The 19,192-nt window shown below is 40.9% G+C and overlaps 1 protein-coding gene across 6 annotated transcripts in view; it reads right to left on the bottom strand.

The window, feature by feature from the left end:
- Positions 1-19,192, bottom strand: part of AK1 (adenylate kinase 1) — a 49,381-nt gene that overhangs the window by 2,525 nt on the left and 27,664 nt on the right. For 5 of the 6 annotated variants that reach the window (XM_070758749.1, XM_070758745.1, XM_070758744.1 and 2 more), the window contains 5 exons: positions 11,071-11,116; positions 7,684-7,719; positions 4,594-4,757; positions 3,452-3,568; positions 2,390-2,581 (listed from right to left, as the gene is read on the bottom strand). In XM_070758749.1, the coding sequence (XP_070614850.1) occupies positions 2,390-2,581; positions 3,452-3,568; positions 4,594-4,757; positions 7,684-7,719; positions 11,071-11,080 (519 nt within the window). In that variant the 5' untranslated portion in view covers positions 11,081-11,116. Of the gene's footprint in view, positions 1-2,389; positions 2,582-3,451; positions 3,569-4,593; positions 4,758-7,683; positions 7,720-11,070; positions 11,117-13,224; positions 13,306-19,192 lie in introns of those variants that run through there. The other variant, XM_070758748.1, reaches the window with a different exon arrangement.

Here is a 19,192-nt window from a genome sequence, read left to right as displayed (position 1 = left end):
GCTAAACAAATAATCCCCTCAACACTGTCAAATTATTTACTAAGTCTGCACTTCTATTTCTACTAGTTTTTTTCTCATCATTCCTATCACCCAATTCCTCCCACATAGCACTGTATGATTGTAACGTTGTTTGTATCCTAAGATTTTTATTAATATGGATTGTTTCTTCATTGCTTATTTGACCCCTGTGACAATCATTAAGTCTTGACAAATGTATATTTTCTTTTATGTACACTGAGAGCATATGCCACAAGACAAATCCCTTGTGTGTCCAATCACACTTGGCCAATAAAGAATTCTATTCTATTCTATTCTATTCTATTCTACTCTACTCTGCTCTATTCTATTCATTACGGTAATAACAGCAAGAACACAGGTCTACGAAAACATTTTTTGTAATCATCGCAGTTGACTTTGTAATTTTCAGAATCATTTTTTTGTTCTGAAATGTTCAAAAATGTATATCGTTTTTCTCTAGCAGGTATAGTTTCCCAACAACTACCCGGTTGTTTTGGGACGAGTGCTCTTTGCAATACAAAAAGAGTGCTTATTTTGAATTTTGTGATAAAGAACATTGCTTTGAATTTTCAAACGTGTGTGTGTCTGCAATTTGTACCCTTAAATTTTTGGGAGGAGTCTACCAGAGAGCCCGGTAGAACACTATATAAACTGTATGTGTATGTATACACACACACACAGTTCTTCTAAAATTATACACATTCAACCTCATTTAGTGCGATAGGAAAAACATACTCAGAGCCCAGAAGGAAAAAAGGGGAAAAAATTAAAAATTTTCTACCGGTTCTGCGTACCTGACCATAACCGTAGGAGCCCATCACTGCCTCCCGCCCACCCCCAATTCTGTTTCGTAGAGTAGGATCCATCTTCACATCTTGGTCTCCTACCCCAAGGTCAGTCCTTGAAATCTTGGGAATTGTTTCCTCTCCGCCCAAGTTCCATTTCCCTTCTACTTCTCTCTGAAATCCTCCCAGTATTGGCCTGGGTCTCTCTTCCCTCTGCTGGCAGCCAGTCAGCGCCTTGCTATGTTGAGCAGCTAAAGGAGCGAGGGGAAGTCACTGAGGATAATGAATGATTCTTCAGCCCATCTTCACAGCTCAGGGCAATGGGAGTCCTTTCTTGGCTTGTGGTAGTTGGGTTGGTTCAAAACACTCTGGGTAAGATTCCCTGTAGAGACTGATCTGCTGCTGAAGTGTAAATGGGAAGGAAGAAAGGGAGGGAGGGGGGAAAGCAAGGAAGAAAAGAAGGAAGAAGGAAGGAAAAAGGGAGGAGAAGGAAAGAAGAAGGGGAGAAGGATGGGGGGGAATGAGGAAGGAAAGAGATGGGAAGGAGAGGGACGGACAGAAGTGAGGGAGGAGAGAGGAGAGGGAAGGAAAGGAGAGGAAGGGAGGGAAGAAATGAAGGAGGAAAGAGATGGGAATATGAGGGGAGGCAGGCAGGCAGGCTGGAAGGAAGGAATGAGATGGATGGGAGGGAGGAAGAAACCAAGGAAAGAGGGAAGGAAGGAAGGAAGGAAAAAGGGAGGGAAGGGAGAAAAGGAAGCAAAGGGAGGTGAGAGAAGGAAGGGAGGGAATGAAGGGAGGAATCGAAAGAGGGAAGAGTAAAGGAAGGGATGGAAACAAGGGGGAAGAAAGGGAGGCAGGGAGGCAGGAAGGAAGCAAGCAATCAAGGAAGAAAAGGGAGGAAGAGAAGAAAAGAAGGAAAGAAGGAAAGGGAGGGAAGGGAAGAGGGAGAGAAGGAAAGGAAGGAAGGGAGGGAGGGAGGAAGGAAGGGAGGAAGGAAGGAAGGAAGGAAGGAGCAAATGGCTCAGCCAATAATTTTTATGTGGCTGAAATAACTGACTCCCTAACACAGTGTTGACGAACCTATGGCATGGGTGCCACAGGCGGCACACGGAGCCATATCTGCTGGCACGCGAGCCGTTGCCATAGCTCAGCTCCAATGGCGTTGTGTGTGTGGTCCAGCTGATTTTTGGTTCACACAGAGGCTCTGGGAGGGCGTTTTTGGCTTCCAGAGAGCTTTCAGGGGGTGGGGGAGGGTGTTTTTATCCTTTCCTGACTCCAGGGGGAGGCTCCAGGGAGGACGAAACACGAGTCTACGGGGCCCACCAGAAGTTGGGAGACAGGCCATTTACAGCCTCCAGAGGGCCTCCGGGGAGCGGGAGAAGCTGTTTTCACCCTCGCCAGGCATTGAATTATGGGTGTGGGCACTCGTGCATGAGTGAATGCACGCACGCAGGTTCTTTCAGCACCCAAGAAGAAGAAAAAATTGCCATCACTGCCCTAACAGATATCCTGGAAACAACATCCCCAACTTAACCAGACCAAAGTCAATGTGTGTGAGAGATTTCCAGACCGTCCACCCGACTCACCTTGCGAACAATCCCCTTCTTCTCATAGTAGGCGATGACGGGCTCGGTGGCCTTGTAATAGGTGTCCAGGCGCTTCTTGATGGTCTCCTCGTTGTCATCCACCCGCCCGCTGGTTTCCCCTCGCTTCAACAGCCGCTTCACCATGGTGTCCTTCCCAGCGTCCACGTACAGCAGCAGGGTGGGGGCGGCGATCTGCGGGGCAAAGTTCAAAGAGGAGTCAACGGGAGGAGAGGAAGAGGAGGAGGAGGACAAGGTTAAGGAGAAGATAGATGAAAAGGTAGATCAGGAGGAGGGGAAGAAAGGAAGAGAAGGAGAAGAGAAGTTGATAGTAATAGTAGTAGTAGTAGTAGTGGTGGAGGAGGAGGACAAGGTTAAGGAGAAGATAGATAAAAAGGTAGGTCAGGGGAGGAGGAAGAGGCAGAGGAGAAGAAGAGATGTTGATGGTAGTAGTAGTAGAAGAAGAAGAGGAGGAGGAGGAGGAGGAGGACAAGGTTAAGGAGAAGAGAGACGATTGTGGGAAGAGACTGCACTGCCCCCTGGTGGCTTCATCCCACTCTTACCAGGGCCAGCACCAAAGGCAGCCCTACAATCATATTCATAATAATTTTATAATATCAATGCTGGTTGTGTCCAAAATCAAAAGGTCCCTGAAAAAAAATAAAATAGAATAAAATGAAGGAGAAACTTTCCCAAGTTCTTTTCCTCTGGCATCCTAAAGGAATATATAATCTCTCCTATATCTCCTATATCTTCTCTTCTATCTCTTTTATCCCTTCTGTCTCTTATATCTTTTCTGCTATTCTCTCTAGTTATATTTTACTCCTATATTTTCTCTTCTATACTCTCTTTGATGCATTCTATTCGTATATATCCCCTATAACCTTCATTGTGTATTATTGTGAGAAAAACCAGAGGGGGAAGATGGAGAGATAGAGAAATACAGAGAGAGAGAGAGAGAGAGAGAGATGGGAGAAGATGGGAGAGAGAGGAACAGAAACAGAGAGTGACACAGAGGAGGGGAGATGGGAGAGAGAGACCTGAGATTCACCGGTATGTTCTTACCTTCTTCTCAAATTCCACACCTTGGTTCACTTCCCGGGGATAACCGTCAATCAAATAGCCTTTGGACTGGCTTGCTTTGGCCAACATGGCGTCCCTCAACATGTCCAGGACAGTGTCCTGGTGGACCAAAAGATTGGAGTTAGGAGCAATATTGCAAAGTTTGGGAGAAAGCAATTCCGGAGCTCTGAATTCACAGAACTGGGAAAAGAGCTTGGATTTCGCTGGGTTCTCCACTGCTGATGGGATATTTCTCAGCCAAAACCATCCTGCATATGTTCTGGTACATTCATATTCCGCCTTTCCTCATTGTGGATGTGGGTTTTATATTTTCTTCAGACCATTTGTCTGAAGTGGTGTAGGATTTCTTGCTTAAGCAGGGGGTTGGACTAGAAGACCTCCAAGGCCCCTTCCAACTCTTGTTGTTGTTGTTATTATTAGACGCCTTGAGTCCCATGGTATTGCGTGGCATATAATTCATTTAAACTAAACTAAACTAAACTCAAAACTAAACTAAACTAAACAAAACTGAACTAAACTGAACTGAACTAAACTAAACTAAACTAAACAACTGAACTAAACTAAACAGAACTGAACTAAACAAAACAACTGAACTAAACTGAACTAAACTAAACTGAATTAAACTAAACTAAACTAAACTAAACAACTGAACTGAACTAAACTAAACTAAACAATTGAACTAAACTGAACTAAACTAAACAAAACAACTGAACTAAACTAAATAACTGAACTAAACTAAACTAAACAACTGAACTAAACTAAACTAAATAACTGAACTAAACTAAACTAAATAACTGAACTAAACTAAACAACATAACTGAACTGAACTGAACTAAACCAAACAACTGAACTAAACTAAACTAAACTAAACTGAACTAAACCATAACTAAACAAAACAACTGAACTAAACTGAACTAAACTAAACAAAACAACTGAACTAAACTAAATAACTGAACTAAACTAAACTGAACTGAACTAAACAACTAAACTAAACTAAACAACTAAACTAAGCTAAGCAAAGCTAAACTGAACTAAATAACTAAACTAAACTAAACTACTGTACTAAACTATATTAAATTATCTCCAAGGCTGAGGAACATCATCAGAAAATCTTCTAAACTCACCAGAGGGACCAATTCTCCTTTCTCCATGATGGCCGATAGCTTCTTTCCCCTGTCCGAGCCAGAGCTGACTTCCGCTCGTAAAAGGTCACCAGTAGACAAATGGGTGTAGCCATATTTTTGGACGATCCTCTCGCACTGCGTTCCCTTTCCAGAACCTGGTCCTCCTGCAGAGGACACACAACAATCAGGCACAGAATTCGGGACTAAAAATAAATCAATAAAGGGGAATATTTGTAGCTCAGGATTGAGATGAGATTGTAGACATTTCATGACCCAACTAGGTAACCTCATCAGTGCTAGAAGGGAGTGGAGTTTGTAGAGTGGAGGGGGAGGATGGTGAAGAGGAAGAGGACAAGTATTGTGGGATCTTTAATAGTCTCTGAGCTTGGTTGGGGGGTTTTTGTGAAGACTTTTCATGACCCTACTAGCTAACATCATCAGTGTTAGAAGGGAGTGTGGTTTGTGGAGTAGAGGAAAAGGAGGAGGAGGAGGATTCTGGGTGAATGTAGCTTTTTTTCAGCAAAAGTTTCATGACCCAGCTGGGCAAGACACTCTGTTCTAAAAGGAGCTGGATATAAACAGAGAGTGAAGCCCACTCCCTTCTAGGACTGTTGATATTCTCTAGTTGGGTCACAAAATGTCAAAGCTCAAAGACCACCAAGACCCTTCACGGAGAAGGACCACCTTACGAGAGGCCTAAACCACTTCAAATGGAAGAGAAGGTCCCCATCTCTGTTCTGCCGGGCTCCCTGATAGGAGCCTCCCAAAAATTCAAGGATACAAATTTCAGACACACACACGTTTGAAAATTCAAAACAATGTTCTTTATCACAAAAGTCAAAATAAACTAAGCACTCTTTTTGTATTGCAAAGAGCACTCTTCCCAAAACAACCAGATAGTCTGTACAATTTCCCTTAAGAAGACATTAAATACTTAGCCAGCAGCTGTGGAGTAACTTCACACCCCTTCTTCTTCCAACGAAGGGAGACACACACACACGCTGCTCTGCTTTGGTTTTAAAGGCATGAAAAAGCAACAAAGTCCAGCACACAAGATTCCGGATGAAACTGCAACAGATATTCTTCCACAAAGCCAAACCCGGTTGCTGCTATTTATAGCAGCAGCCCTAATTACTGGAGCCCCACCCAAACACAGGTGGCCACCCTTATTTCCTGTAATGTCTCTTCTATGCATAATTCTGCACTTGCGTGGGTCCAGCATGTCATCATCTGAAGCTATAGAAGATAAGGAAGTTTGACTGCCTTGGCTGTGCTCCAAGCCCTCCTCTTCCGAGTCATTCCCCCCTTCTTCTTCGTCCGAGGAACCTAAACTCTGATCTGATTCTGTCGGCAGTAACACAGGCCTGTGATATGTTGAATTTTCCCCTGCATCCACCTGCCCATTCCCTCGGGCAGGAGCTGGGCCAGAGCCAACCACAACAATCCCAAGGCACAAAGTTTAGTCATGCACATGTTTGTTAGGACTTTGTCCATAATGGTCGGGTTTTCAATACATATAAACCAACAATATATGTTATAACTGAGTTTATTTAGCTGAGGTGTTGCAGACTGCCACAAGAGGGAGCTAGAGTCCATAGCTTATTTCTATGAGTCAGCCTCTCTGTTTCTCTTTGTCTGGCTACTCACTGTTCATGGCTGCTTACTGTATGTAAGCTCTGCAATCTCTCTGTATTGTAGTCATGTATTATAGCTAAAATGTGTTTAGTCTTGATATTTTTGCTTTGCTGATTATGACAAAGACAACTGCTAAGAAATTTTAAATGTTAAACCTCTCTACTACCAAACTATTAGAATTACATGATTAAATCTTGTCAAATCCGTGTGTGTGTACCTATTTCTTGGGGGGGGGGCTCATATCTGGGACAGAACATAGACTAGCACTGATAACGTTACCTAGTTGGGTAATGAAACGTCTGCAAGAAAACAAGCGAATTCAGAAACCACCAAGGACCCTTCATTAAAAATAATGTTGCTTAGATGGTAGTTTTTCTTCAAGGGGCAACTGAGACCTTCCTTAGTTTCTGTTCTGGTTTCAGGCTCGTACAGATAACAATCGGAATAAATGATTGCTCAACGCATCTCATTGTAAAACACAACTTCTTTATTTCTCTTTGTTCTCTTCTGAAATACACCAAGGTTGCACGCAGTGTTTTTCTTTCCTCATCTCTATCCTTATCAATTAAGTAGATTAGCTTGGTAGTAACATAAAAACATTCCACAAGTCATTCTAAAATTTATGGGCTAATCAGAGCTAGCCAGAAGTCATAAAAGCAGGCAATAATTCACACAATGATTATCTTACGCTCCGGGGCTTGTCGTGGACGCCCCCAACTTGGAACGACAAGATTGAACGAAATCAACTTCTCTTCCGTTTCACACCCGGAGGTGAGGTAATTGATTAATTAATTCCTCACTCTAATATCTCCTCCCTCTTTCTTCTAAGCATCTCTGAAAGCATCTAAAACGAGCATCTCTCCATCTCTCATCTTCCCCATTTGATTCATCTAAACTCATGTGTGTATGTCATTAGCTCTGTGGTCTTCACTAACCGTTCCCTCTGTAGCTAAATCTGGGGAATTTACGATCTCTAAATCACCCTCCTCCTCTGAGTCTGAACATTCCTCAAGCTGTAAGGGAGCATACACAACAGTTTCGATCCAACTTTACTGCAGCAGCACCTGATTTGGGGGGAAACGATACCCCCCAAACCACCTTGGATGATATAAGAGATGGACATTGTGCCTGTTGCCTTTGGCCAACTGAATAGCAGTTGAGACATTTTTAAAGGCCAACATTTATAAATGCCAACACAGAAAGGAGGTTACTTGCTTGTCAATTATTTTTCCTGACATGGAAACTAAAAGCAATCAACTCTTAAAAGACCCCTGCGTGGGAGAGAGCCAAATCTGGAGGGTTGTTCTTTCTTGGCTTGAGTTGGGGAATTGTTGTGTTTGGCGCTAACCCAAACTTGTCGAGAGAAATCCAATCGCACTTTAGAACCCTATTGAAAAATCCTGAAAAGTCTTCTCTTTTTTTTTTGAGCCAAAAGAAATATTTTGGATGGCTTACCCACGACGAAGATGATTTTATGGTTTTTCAATTTTTCTGCAAGGGAAAAAGGGGAGTTAAAAACCTGTTAGGATCTGCCAGAGAAATAAGTTCTTCACACAAGACACTCATCTTGGTTTGTGAACTCGTTTTTAAAAAGGATTCACCCCTCATCCATCCTGCCATCTCATCTGTCTGTCTGTCTGTCTGTCTGTCTGTCTATCTATCTAATCTGTCTATCTATCTATCGATCTAATCTGTCATTTTGTCTGTCTGTCTGTCTGTCTATATCTATCTATCTATCTATCTATCTATCTATCTATCTATCTATCTATCTATCTTGTCTCTGTCTGTCTGTCTGTCTATCTATCATCTGTCTATCTGTCTGTCTATTTATCTATCTATCCATCTCTAATCTCCTTGTCTATTTCTCTAATCTATTTATCTTTCTATCTATCTTCTATATCCATCTTTCTCTCTCCCTCTCTCTTATCTCTCATCTTTCTCTCTCTCTCACCCTTGTAGATAAGAGGAGAAAGAGACAAATATAGATAGCTGTCTCTATCTATCTATCTATCTATCTATCTATCTATCTATCTATCTATTTATCATCTATCCATCCATCCATCCATCTATCATCTATCTATCTTTAATCTCCTTACCTATTTCTCTAATCTACTTATCTTTCTATCTATCTTCTATATCCATCTTTCTCTCTCCCTCTCTCTTATCTCTCACCTTTCTCTCTCTCACCCTTGTAGATAAGAGGAGAAAGAGACAAATATAGATAGCTGTCTCTATCTATCTATCTATCTATCTATCTATCTATTATCTATCCATCCATCCATCTATCTATCATCTATCTATCTTTAATCTCCTTACCTATTTCTCTAATCTACTTATCTTTCTATCTATCTTCTATATCCATCTTTCTCTCTCCCTCTCTCTTATCTCTCACCTTTCTCTCTCTCACCCTTGTAGATAAGAGGAGAAAGAGACAAATATAGATAGCTGTCTCTATCTATCTATCTATCTATCTATCTATCTATCTATCTATCTATTATCTATCCATCCATCCATCTATCTATCATCTATCTATCTTTAATCTCCTTACCTATTTCTCTAATCTACTTATCTTTCTATCTATCTTCTATATCCATCTTTCTCTCTCCCTCTCTCTTATCTCTCACCTTTCTCTCTCTCACCCTTGTAGATAAGAGGAGAAAGAGACAAATATAGATAGCTGTCTCTATCTATCTATCTATCTATCTATCTATCTATCTATCTATCTATCTATTATCTATCCATCCATCCATCTATCTATCATCTATCTATCTTTAATCTCCTTACCTATTTCTCTAATCTACTTATCTTTCTATCTATCTTCTATATCCATCCAGTACCGTATCTACTGATATATTATCTACCGCTCTCTCTCTCTCTCCCTCTCCCTCTCTCCCTTCCTTCCTTCCTTCTATATTCATCCATCCAGTACCATATCTACCCTCTCTCTCTCCCCCCCTCCTCTTATCTACATATCCCCACTCTCTCTCATATCTGTCTATTGCTGCAAAAGATGTGAACCCCCACCTGTATAAGTGGATACTAGACTTCATTACAAGCTTATTTCACAACTAATATTGTCCCAGACGCTGCAGTAATCAGCACCTCTAAGTTTCATTTCCCAATTTCTGTGGGCTGCAAATACAGGAGCCCCAAAAGAGAAGGGTTCGTTTTTGCTACAGTTTCTTTGAGTGATCTTCCTCAGGAGCCCAGAAATTTTTCCAGACCTGGATGAAAATTTAAAGACCACCAAGTGGGAGGGCTAAAAATAAAAACCACCCGTTTCAGGTTTCACGGACAACCTGTAAATGAGAATTCTCCTTTGATTACAGCTTTCTAAAATTACACCCTTGCAGAGCTGGGGAAATGAGCAGTAAAGGAAATTATGGAGTCTCGGAGTCTTGTCAGAATGTCGAGTTTTTGTATATCCTTTCCTCAAATCTTGCTTTTAACACCCAACTCCAGAGGAAATGCAGCCTACCAGAGCTGTAATTCAGCTGTCGAGTCTTATCTTTTAATGCCAAATGTATCAGCCCCAATTATATCTTGGGTATTAAGTGGCAGAGAAATGCCACCACCCAGGGCAAACTGAGTTCTGCAGACAAACAGTTATCGGGCATGTTGCAAATGTCTCCAGTCAACTTCCTAAATTGAATTCAGAAGTTCCACCACAGGCAAAAATTCACCCACAAAGAATACCTATGCGCTAGATTGACGCTAATGCCCAATAAATGTAATTGTGGCCCTGGACTTTCTTGGTTTTTCTTTGAAGATCTCTCTCTCTCTCATCTGTCTATTATCTATTATCTATCTAATCTGTCTATTATCTATTATCTATCATCTATCTATCTATCATCTATCTATCTATCTATCTATCTATCTATCTATCTCTGTCTGTTTGTCTATTTGTCTGTCTGTCTATCTATCTATTTATCTATCTATTCTGTTTATTATCTATCTCTGTCTGTCTGTCTATCTCTGTCTGTCTATCTTTGTCTATCTGTGTGTGTGTGTGTGTGTGTGTGTCTGTCTGTCTGTCTGTCTGTCTGCCTATCTATCTATCATCTATCTCTGTCTGTCTGTCTCTCCATCTATCTATCTATTCTGTTTATTATCTATCTGTGCCTGTTTATCTATCTATTCTCACTTAAGAATATTTTATATCAGTATCTTAGATTTGTTTAATATAATCCTTTGCACAAGTTATATTCTCATGTTTTACTACTCAATTTTAGCATATTATACTGCATTTTAACTTATTATTTATTCAAATTCCCTCTATTTTAGCCAATTTTATTGTATTTTAACCAGTCACAGTTTTATGATGACCTCGCTTTGATATGGTCAATTGACTAATCAAATAAAGTTGATATTGATTGATCTATCTATTCTGTTTATTATCTGTCTGTCTATCTCTTATCTCTCCTCTCTCCACTCTCTCCTCTTATCTACATCTCTGTATCTATCTATCTATCTATCTATCTATCTATCTATCTATCTATCTATCTATCTATCTATCTTTGAGTTGTTAGAAACTTGTCAGAACTGAAGAAGCTTCTTGGATGAGAAGCGAAATGTCTTCAAGGAAAAGCAAAGCCCATTGGCTACTGTTGGCTGGACAGTTTTTAAGTGAAGGTTTTATATTTGGCCCTGCTCTGCTCTGGAATTTGCAAGTGGGGGAAGAACGGAGCACCTTGGGGTGACCCAGAAGTTGGTACGACATAAAGATGCTTTGGTAGGATCAACATAAATTCCTTGAGGATAACTACTGAAGTTGGCTTGATTGACCTGGAAGGGGAAATCAAGATCCACCAAAATTTGAGAAAGAAAAGAAAATTCACTCACCTGCCGCCATTTTGAAGGGTTCTGGGGTGGTGACAACCTTGTCTCTCTGAAAGAAAACAGAAGATCTGATTAGACCGAAGATTCGCAGCTCTTGAAGGGCGTCAACTCAACAGGAAATTCCTTAATTGTTCAAATCTCCTCTTTCAAAACCAGGCAGGATAATAATTCAGGGCCTCGGGCAAAAAATAACAAAGTCCTAAAATAATTTATGACTTCTCCTAATGTAGAGAAACCTCACTCTGCCAAAGACCTCGGGGTACTCATATCCAAGGACTTAAGTGCTAGAGCCCACTCTAACAACATTGCCCCCAAAAAAGCATTAAAAGTTGTCAATCTAATCTTATGTATCTTCTTCTCTTCTAACCAGATCTTACAAAACATTTGCTAGACCAATTCTGGAATACAGCTCACCTGTATGGAACCCGCATTGCATATAAGACGTTAATACAATCGAGAGTGTCCAGAAATATTTCACAAGAGGCCAGTAAGGGGCGTACATAAGTGCACTGGTGTGCCTTTCGTCCCCTGTCCAGTTGTCTTTCCTTTCTCTCACTTATCATATATATTTTCTTTCTTTCATGTATCCTTTCCTCTAAGTTCACTTTACCCTTATATATATTACTACATGTCTATTTTTCTTCCTATGTATTTGTGTATTGGACAAATGAATAAATAAAATAAAATAAAATAAAATAAATAAATAAGAAGAGTCCTTCACTCCTCCTCCCCCAAGAAAATACCTTACTCCACCAGACTTGAAATACTGAAATTAGACGATTTACAACTACATTGCCTCCGAACTGATCTAACCATAGTTCACAAAACCATACGCCAAAATGTCCTTCCTGTTAATGACTACTTCACCTTCAACTGCAACCACACACGAGCACATGGTAATAAAAGAGGACAATGTAGAAAAGGTCATGTAAAAACAACTTTATTTCAAAAATGCACACGTTTCCGTAAACTTTTTGTATGGTGTATCGTATGATCTCTCTACTTTTTGTACAAGTTTGTTTATGCTTTATGTTTCAAAAAAACTCAATTAAAAAAAAACCACAAGCACGTAATAGATTTAAACTAAATTTAAACCACTCCAAACTACACTGCAGAAAATACGACTTCAGCAATAGAGGGATCGACACCTGGAATTCACTACCTGACTCTGGGGTTTCTTCCCCAAACCCCAAAATCTTCAACTTTAGACTGTCTATAATCGACCTCTCCCACTTTCCTAGGAGGTCTAGAGGCGTGCATAATTAATAATAATAATTTATTAGATTTGTATGCCACCCCTGTCCGCAGACTCGGGGCAGCTCATAACAATATAACAATAAGGGCACCATTGTGCCTACCGTCCCTGTCCTACTGTCTTCTTTTATCCTTACTTTCTATGTTATGTTTATAGAAACTACTATCCTATTCTTGATTGACAGATAAATCAATAAAATTAACAAATGCTGCCATGTCTTTAAATCGTTCCCATCTCCCTTCACTCCTCCACTCATAACAGAATACCCTACGAAAATAGACTAACTATCCTGGATCTTGAAAGCTTAGAACTGCGACGCCTAAAACACGATCTAAGTATTGCCCACAAGATCATATGCTGCAACGTCCTTCCGGTCAATGACTACTTCAGCTTCAACAGCAACAACACAAGAGCACGCAACAGGTTCAAACTTAACATCAACCGCTCCAAACTTGACTGTAAAAAATATGACTTTAACAATCGAGTTGTCGAAGCGTGGAACTCATTGCCAGACTCAGTAGTGTCAGCCCCCAGCCCCAAACATTTCTCCCTAAGACTCTCCACGATTGACCTCTCCAAGTTCTTAAGAGGCCAGTAAGGGGCGTACATAAGTGCACTGATGTGCCTATCGTCCCCTGTCCAATCTTCTTTCCTTATCTCATATCTCATACATTTTCTCTCCTTTCCTCCAACCTCTCTTCTTTCTTACTTTCTATCATTATATATATTACTTAATGTCTATTCTCCTTCATATGTATTGTATATTGGACAAAGAATAAATAAAAAATAAAAATAAATAATAAATAAATAATAATAAACTGCCACTTTCAACCATTCCTACAGATGTGTGTGTGGGGGGAAATATAAAAATAAAGTAATAAAACAAAACAAAACGGCTTTACCTTAATCTATCCTGGATCACTAAAACCAATCTTGAATTAGACACGGCACGCCAGTAATTTTTCCTTCCTTTTTTTTTTTCCGGCTGGCAGATCCGAGAAGGAGGAGATTTTGCCGAGTCCTTTTCTCCAACCTGCCCCAGGTAGATTCAACCCCGGCAACTATCCAACCGAAGAAACAGAGTCCAAGGATCACTGCCAATGTGTAACCTGGGAGGCAGCCTGTGACTCAGAGCTGCGTGAATGGAGGCAAGATAAACACATCCGATGCCTCACCTGGGAAGAGGTTTCCATGGCAACCGCTTCCTGTCTCGGATGTACCGGCAGGAAGAGAACATCAGTGCCACAGGGCAGAGGCAAGAAGGACTATCTATCATTCATTCATTCATTCATTCATTCATTCATTCGTCAAACAAATATGGAATTGTGGTTTGTATTAACATAACAAAAAGGCTTCTGGAGTTGTTAACCTGATCCTAGGTAGCTTCTGCTCCGGCAATCTCACACTACTCACAAGAGCCTACAAAACTTTTGCCAGACCCATCCTTGAATACAGCTCATCTGTCTGGAACCCATACCACATCTCGGACATTAACACCCTTGAAAATGTCCAAAGATACTTCACCAGAAGAGCCCTTCACTCCTCCTCTCGAAACAGAATACCCTACGAAAATAGACTAACAATCCTGGGTCTAGAAAGCTTAGAACTACGGCGCCTAAAACACGATTTAAGTATTGCCCACAAGATCATATGCTGCAACGTCCTACCGGTCAATGACTACTTCAGATTCAACCGCAACAACACAAGAGCACGCAACAGATTCAAACTTAATATTAACCGCTCCAAACTTGACTGTAAAAAATATGACTTTAGCAATCGAGTTGTCGAAGCGTGGAACTCATTACCGGACTCAATAGTGTCAACCCCTAACCCCCAACATTTCTCCCTTAGACTATCCATGATTGACCTCTCCAGGTTCCTAAGAGGTCAGTAAGGGGCGTACATAAGTGCACTAGTGTGCCTTTCGTCCCCTGTCCAATTGTCTTTCCTTTATCTCATATATCATATATATTTTCTTCCTTTCATATATCTTCTCCTCTATTTTACATATTATCTTTATATATATTACTTCATGTCTATTCTCTTCCATATGTATTGTGTATTGGACAAATGAATAAAAAATAAAAAAACAGTAGAAAGTAGTGATAAAAAGGATAATAAGACAGAAGGATAGGGACGGTAGGCCCAATGGTGCGCTTATGTACACCCCTTACAGACCTGTTAGAAAAGGGCAGAGGTCAACTGTAGACCATCTAAGGTTGAAGATTTTGTGGTTAGGGGAAGAAACAACAGAGTCAGGTAGTGAATTCCAGGTGTTGGTCACTCTATTGCTGAAGTCGTATTTTCTGCAGGCTAGTTTGGAGCGGTTTACATTGAGTTTGTATCTATTACTTGCTCTTGTGTTGTGTTTTGGTACATGATTTTATGAACTACAGTTGGATCACATCATTGCTCCCCCACCTGGGCCCTCAATTAAATCCTGGCTTGCTATCTGATCCTTCAGGCCTCAGTCTCACCACTGCAAAAGGTCATCGCATGAAACCCTTCTCAGAAGCGTGAATCGAATCGCGATTAGATTTGGGAAGCATCTTCAAGTGGAGTTGAATTTCACGGTTGAACGACAGATCATCTTTACATTGCGTTATTCCACCATCACCACCACCACCCAAAAAAAAAAAATCTGCTAATGTAATTTCAGGAAGACCCCGAGAGAGGGGGGGGGGGGAAGGACTCCGAGAATAGATGCTGGCACAGTTTATGGGTTTTTTTTTTACACCTAATAAGGTTAACTCCCTTTGAGGTCTTGCAAAGTGCAACTCAGCGGCCGTAAATCTGACTGGAGACAGTCCCCACCTTTGCATGGAGAAAAGTGAGTCGGCTGCTAGAGCAAAGTTTTAAATTTCTTCTTGAAATTTAAAGCAGATTTTGTGTATGTGCGTTTGGCGAGGGATCAAAGCATGTCAGGAGTTTAAATTTCTCATTTCTGCAAAAGCACCGCATCCAAATCACACACCCTCTTAAAAGCCGCAAGAGAAAAACCGACCTAAAAACCTCCGCGAACTGCATTGGCTGCCAATTGGTTTCCGAAGACAACTCAAAGTGTTGGTTATGGCCTATAAAACCCTACATGGCATTGGACCAGATTACCTAGGAGGACCGCCTTCTGGCGCATGAATCCCAGCGACCGGTTAGGTCCCACCGAGTCGGCCTTCTCCAGGTTCCGTCAACTAGATAATGTTGCTTGACAGGGCCTAGGGGAAGAGCCTTCTCTGTGGTGGCTCCGGTTCTCTGCAACCAGCTACCTCCTGAGATCTGTACCCCCTCCACCCTATTGGCCTTCTTGAAAGCTGTAAAGACCTGGCTTTTCTAGCATGTTTGGGGCCGTTGATTAAATGAGGCACCATCGTGATCCGGCCATAAATGATACATATGGTCTTATTGTGGGTTTCAAATTGTTTTCAAATTGTTTCTCCTTTTAATTGTTTTAATATTAAGACTATATGTCTTGTTCTTTTCGGTTGTGAGCTTAGGAAGCAACACTGGTGGACAATCCATTTCACATGCTATTGTGCACATTCAACTTTGTACAGAACAAAGTATTCAATGAGAATATTTCATTCATTCAGATCTAGGATGGGTTATTAGAGGGTTCCCTTTATTTTTTTGAGCAATATACACACATAAACTCTCTCTCTCTCACACACACACACATATGAATGAAGGTCTTGGCATATTCGGGTTTCTTCACATGTAAATTTCTGAGATTGCTAATATGCTAAGACCTTCATACCTGTCCCAGTAAAAATCTATGAAAACATATACTGGATGTATATATTGTGGGTGTGGTGTGCTGGCCATGTGACCAGGTGGGAGTGACTTGATGATCATGTGACCAGGGGGGGTGGCTTAAAGGTCATATGACTGGCTTAAAGGTGGCCAACGTGATGTCACTCACATCAAGGGTTTGGGTTAGGGTGCCTGGCCTCTCCTCGCCTCAAAAACATACAATTTCCCTATTTATTTACTATTACTGAACATCCAAAATATAATATTTAATTCTATGTACATATGCCATATATATATAGACACTCAAAATATTACACGGGGCAAAACCCGAACTCAGAACAATCTACATATATATGTGTGTGTGTGTGTGTGTTTTCGTAGATTTTCACGGGTATATGTATGTAGATTGTTCTGAGTTCGGGTTTTGCCCCGTGTAATATCTTGAGTGTCTATGCGACGTTTCGGTGAAATCATATTCACCATCATCAGGCTGAAGTTGTAAGCTTCGTGCTGCTGTAAATATATTTACAGCAGCACGATGCTTACAACTTCAGCCTGATGATAGTGAATGTGATTTCACCGAAACGTCGTATAGACATGCAAAATATTACATGGGGCAAAACCCGAACTCAGAACAATCTACATATATATATATATATTACACACAGGCACACAAAAATAGACATTATCTACTCTATAAACTGCATGTGTATGTACACACACAGCTCTTCTAAAATTATACATATTCAACCTCATTGACGCTCCCTAAATACCCCCGAAAAGATTACAAACTAGGCATAGAAAAGACACACACACCTGGTTACCTTCCAGTCAGTTGAAAACTATGTCAGACATCCTCCAGCAGGTGTCAGGAAACACATGGTTAATGATGAATCGGGTTCTGGAATGACACCTTCCTCCCTCACATCCAAGGGACGTGATCCTTACGATGAGGTAATGCCACCATCACAATGAGGTGATGCAGGGTTTAATGACAGGTGTGTCGTGGGCTGTTTAAAAACAACCCAGCATCCCAGAACTTCCTCCCTTGGAGGAATCTAGAACCTGTTGGTTTTTTAACTGCAAAGAACAAGGGGTATGGATATGTGTGTGTGTAGACACAGAGAGAGAGAGAGAGAGAGAGTCTTTCTCTCTCTGTGTGTTTATATACAATGTGTTGTGTTGTGTTAAATTGTCTCACCAGGCAGTGCAGTTAAAATCACCAGGATAACCAATGTGGATACTCCAAATTCTAGCATCCTTTATATACTGATTTGACTCAGTTTTTATCTTGGATTTCTCTCTCTCTCTCTCTCTCTCTCTCTCTCTCTCTCTCTCTCACACACACACACACACACACACACACACACACAGAGTATCTGTGTGTATGTGGAACATTGTTGTTGTGTTGTGTTGTCTCTCTAGGCGGTGCAGTTAAAATCACCAAGGATAACCAATGTGGATATTACAAATTGTAGCATCCTTTATATTCTCAGATTTAACTCAGGATTTATCTTGGATCTCTCTCTCTCTCTCTCACACACACACACACACACAAACACACACACAGAATATCTGTGTGTATGTGGAACACTGTTGTTGTGTTGTGTTGTGTTGTCTCTCCAGGTGGTGCAGTTAAAATCACCAAGGATAACCAATGTGGATATTCCGAATTTTAGAATCCATTACATTATTGGATTTATCCCAGGATTTATCTTCGATTTATCTCTCTCACACACACATTGTATCTGTTTGTGTGTGTAGCACTGTGTTGTGTTGTGTTGCCTCTCCAGGCAGTGCAGTTAAAATCACCAGGATAACTAATGTGGATACTCCGAATTTTAGCATCCTTTATATTCTCAGATTTAACTCTTATTTATTTATTTTTATTTTTTATTTATTTATTTTGTCCAATACACAATGAGGGTTTTAGTGGGTATATATCTATATACACATAGTAAAATACATGATGAAGGTTATAGAGGAGATACTCATAGTAAAATATATCTAAGAAATAATAGAAAAGAAGATATAGTAATAGAACATATCAGTGAAAGAATAGAAGAAGAGATATAGGAATAGAAGAAAGGTAGAGGAGATATAGGAGAGCAATAGGACAGAGGACGGAAGGCACTCTAGTGCACTTGTACTCGCCCCTTACTGACCTCTTAGGAATCTGGGGAGGTCAACCGTAGATAATCTAAGGGTTTATCTATTTTGCATCCTTCGTGGGAAGGAGAGTAAAACGGTGGGTGCCATGATGTTACCCCTCCTTGATCTTCTTCAGCACAAGATCATTGGAGAAGATTTAAAAAAAAACACAATTTCTCTGACAGTCAGAGAAGCAGGAAGCAGATTTAACTCTCTCTCTCTCACACGCACACACACACAGAGTATCTGTGTGTATGTGGTACACTGTTGTTGTGTTATATTGTCTCTCCAGGTGGTGCAGTTAAAATCACCAGGATAACCAAATTTTAGAATCCATTACATTCTTGGATTTATCCCAGGACTTGATTTATCTCTCTCACACACACACTGTATCTATTTGTGTGTGTAATACTGTGTTGTGTTGTGTTGCCTCTCCAGGCAGTGCAGTTAAAATCCCCCGGATAACTAATGTGGATACTCCAAAGTTTAGCATCCTTTTTACATTTTCGGATTTATCCTAGGTTCACGTTTAGCCACAAATGCTTCATAGACAGCTATTTATCTTGTTATCCCAGCCTACCTTACAGGGGTGGTGGTGGTTATAAAGTGGTACGGGGGAAGGAGAGGAGAGACTGCTATGCACATGCTAAAATTGCTGTTTAGATCCTTTGGGGAAGGCCGGGTAAAATCAGCAGTACGGGGAGCTTATCCTGAGTTGCTAGCTTTCTGCCGGCGAGCAACAGGCTGGACAAGGAAGCAGCTGACCAAACTTTCTTTCCCTCCCCCTTGCTTCCCTTCCCCTTTTAAATGGGGCATCCCACCAGGACAGTTCGTTGATCTTTGGATCCTGGAAAAAGAGAATATACTTGCAAGAAAGAACAAAAGAAGGCGAAAGAAGCGTGTGCAATAATGGATGTATTCCAACTTTACATGAGCTGCACTGGTTGCCAGTCGGTCTCTGAACTCAATTCA

The sequence above is a fragment of the Erythrolamprus reginae genome, chromosome 8, assembly GCF_031021105.1.
Source record: "Erythrolamprus reginae isolate rEryReg1 chromosome 8, rEryReg1.hap1, whole genome shotgun sequence".
Lineage (NCBI taxonomy): Eukaryota > Metazoa > Chordata > Lepidosauria > Squamata > Dipsadidae > Erythrolamprus > Erythrolamprus reginae.
This window is presented reverse-complemented; position numbering and strand designations above follow the sequence as displayed.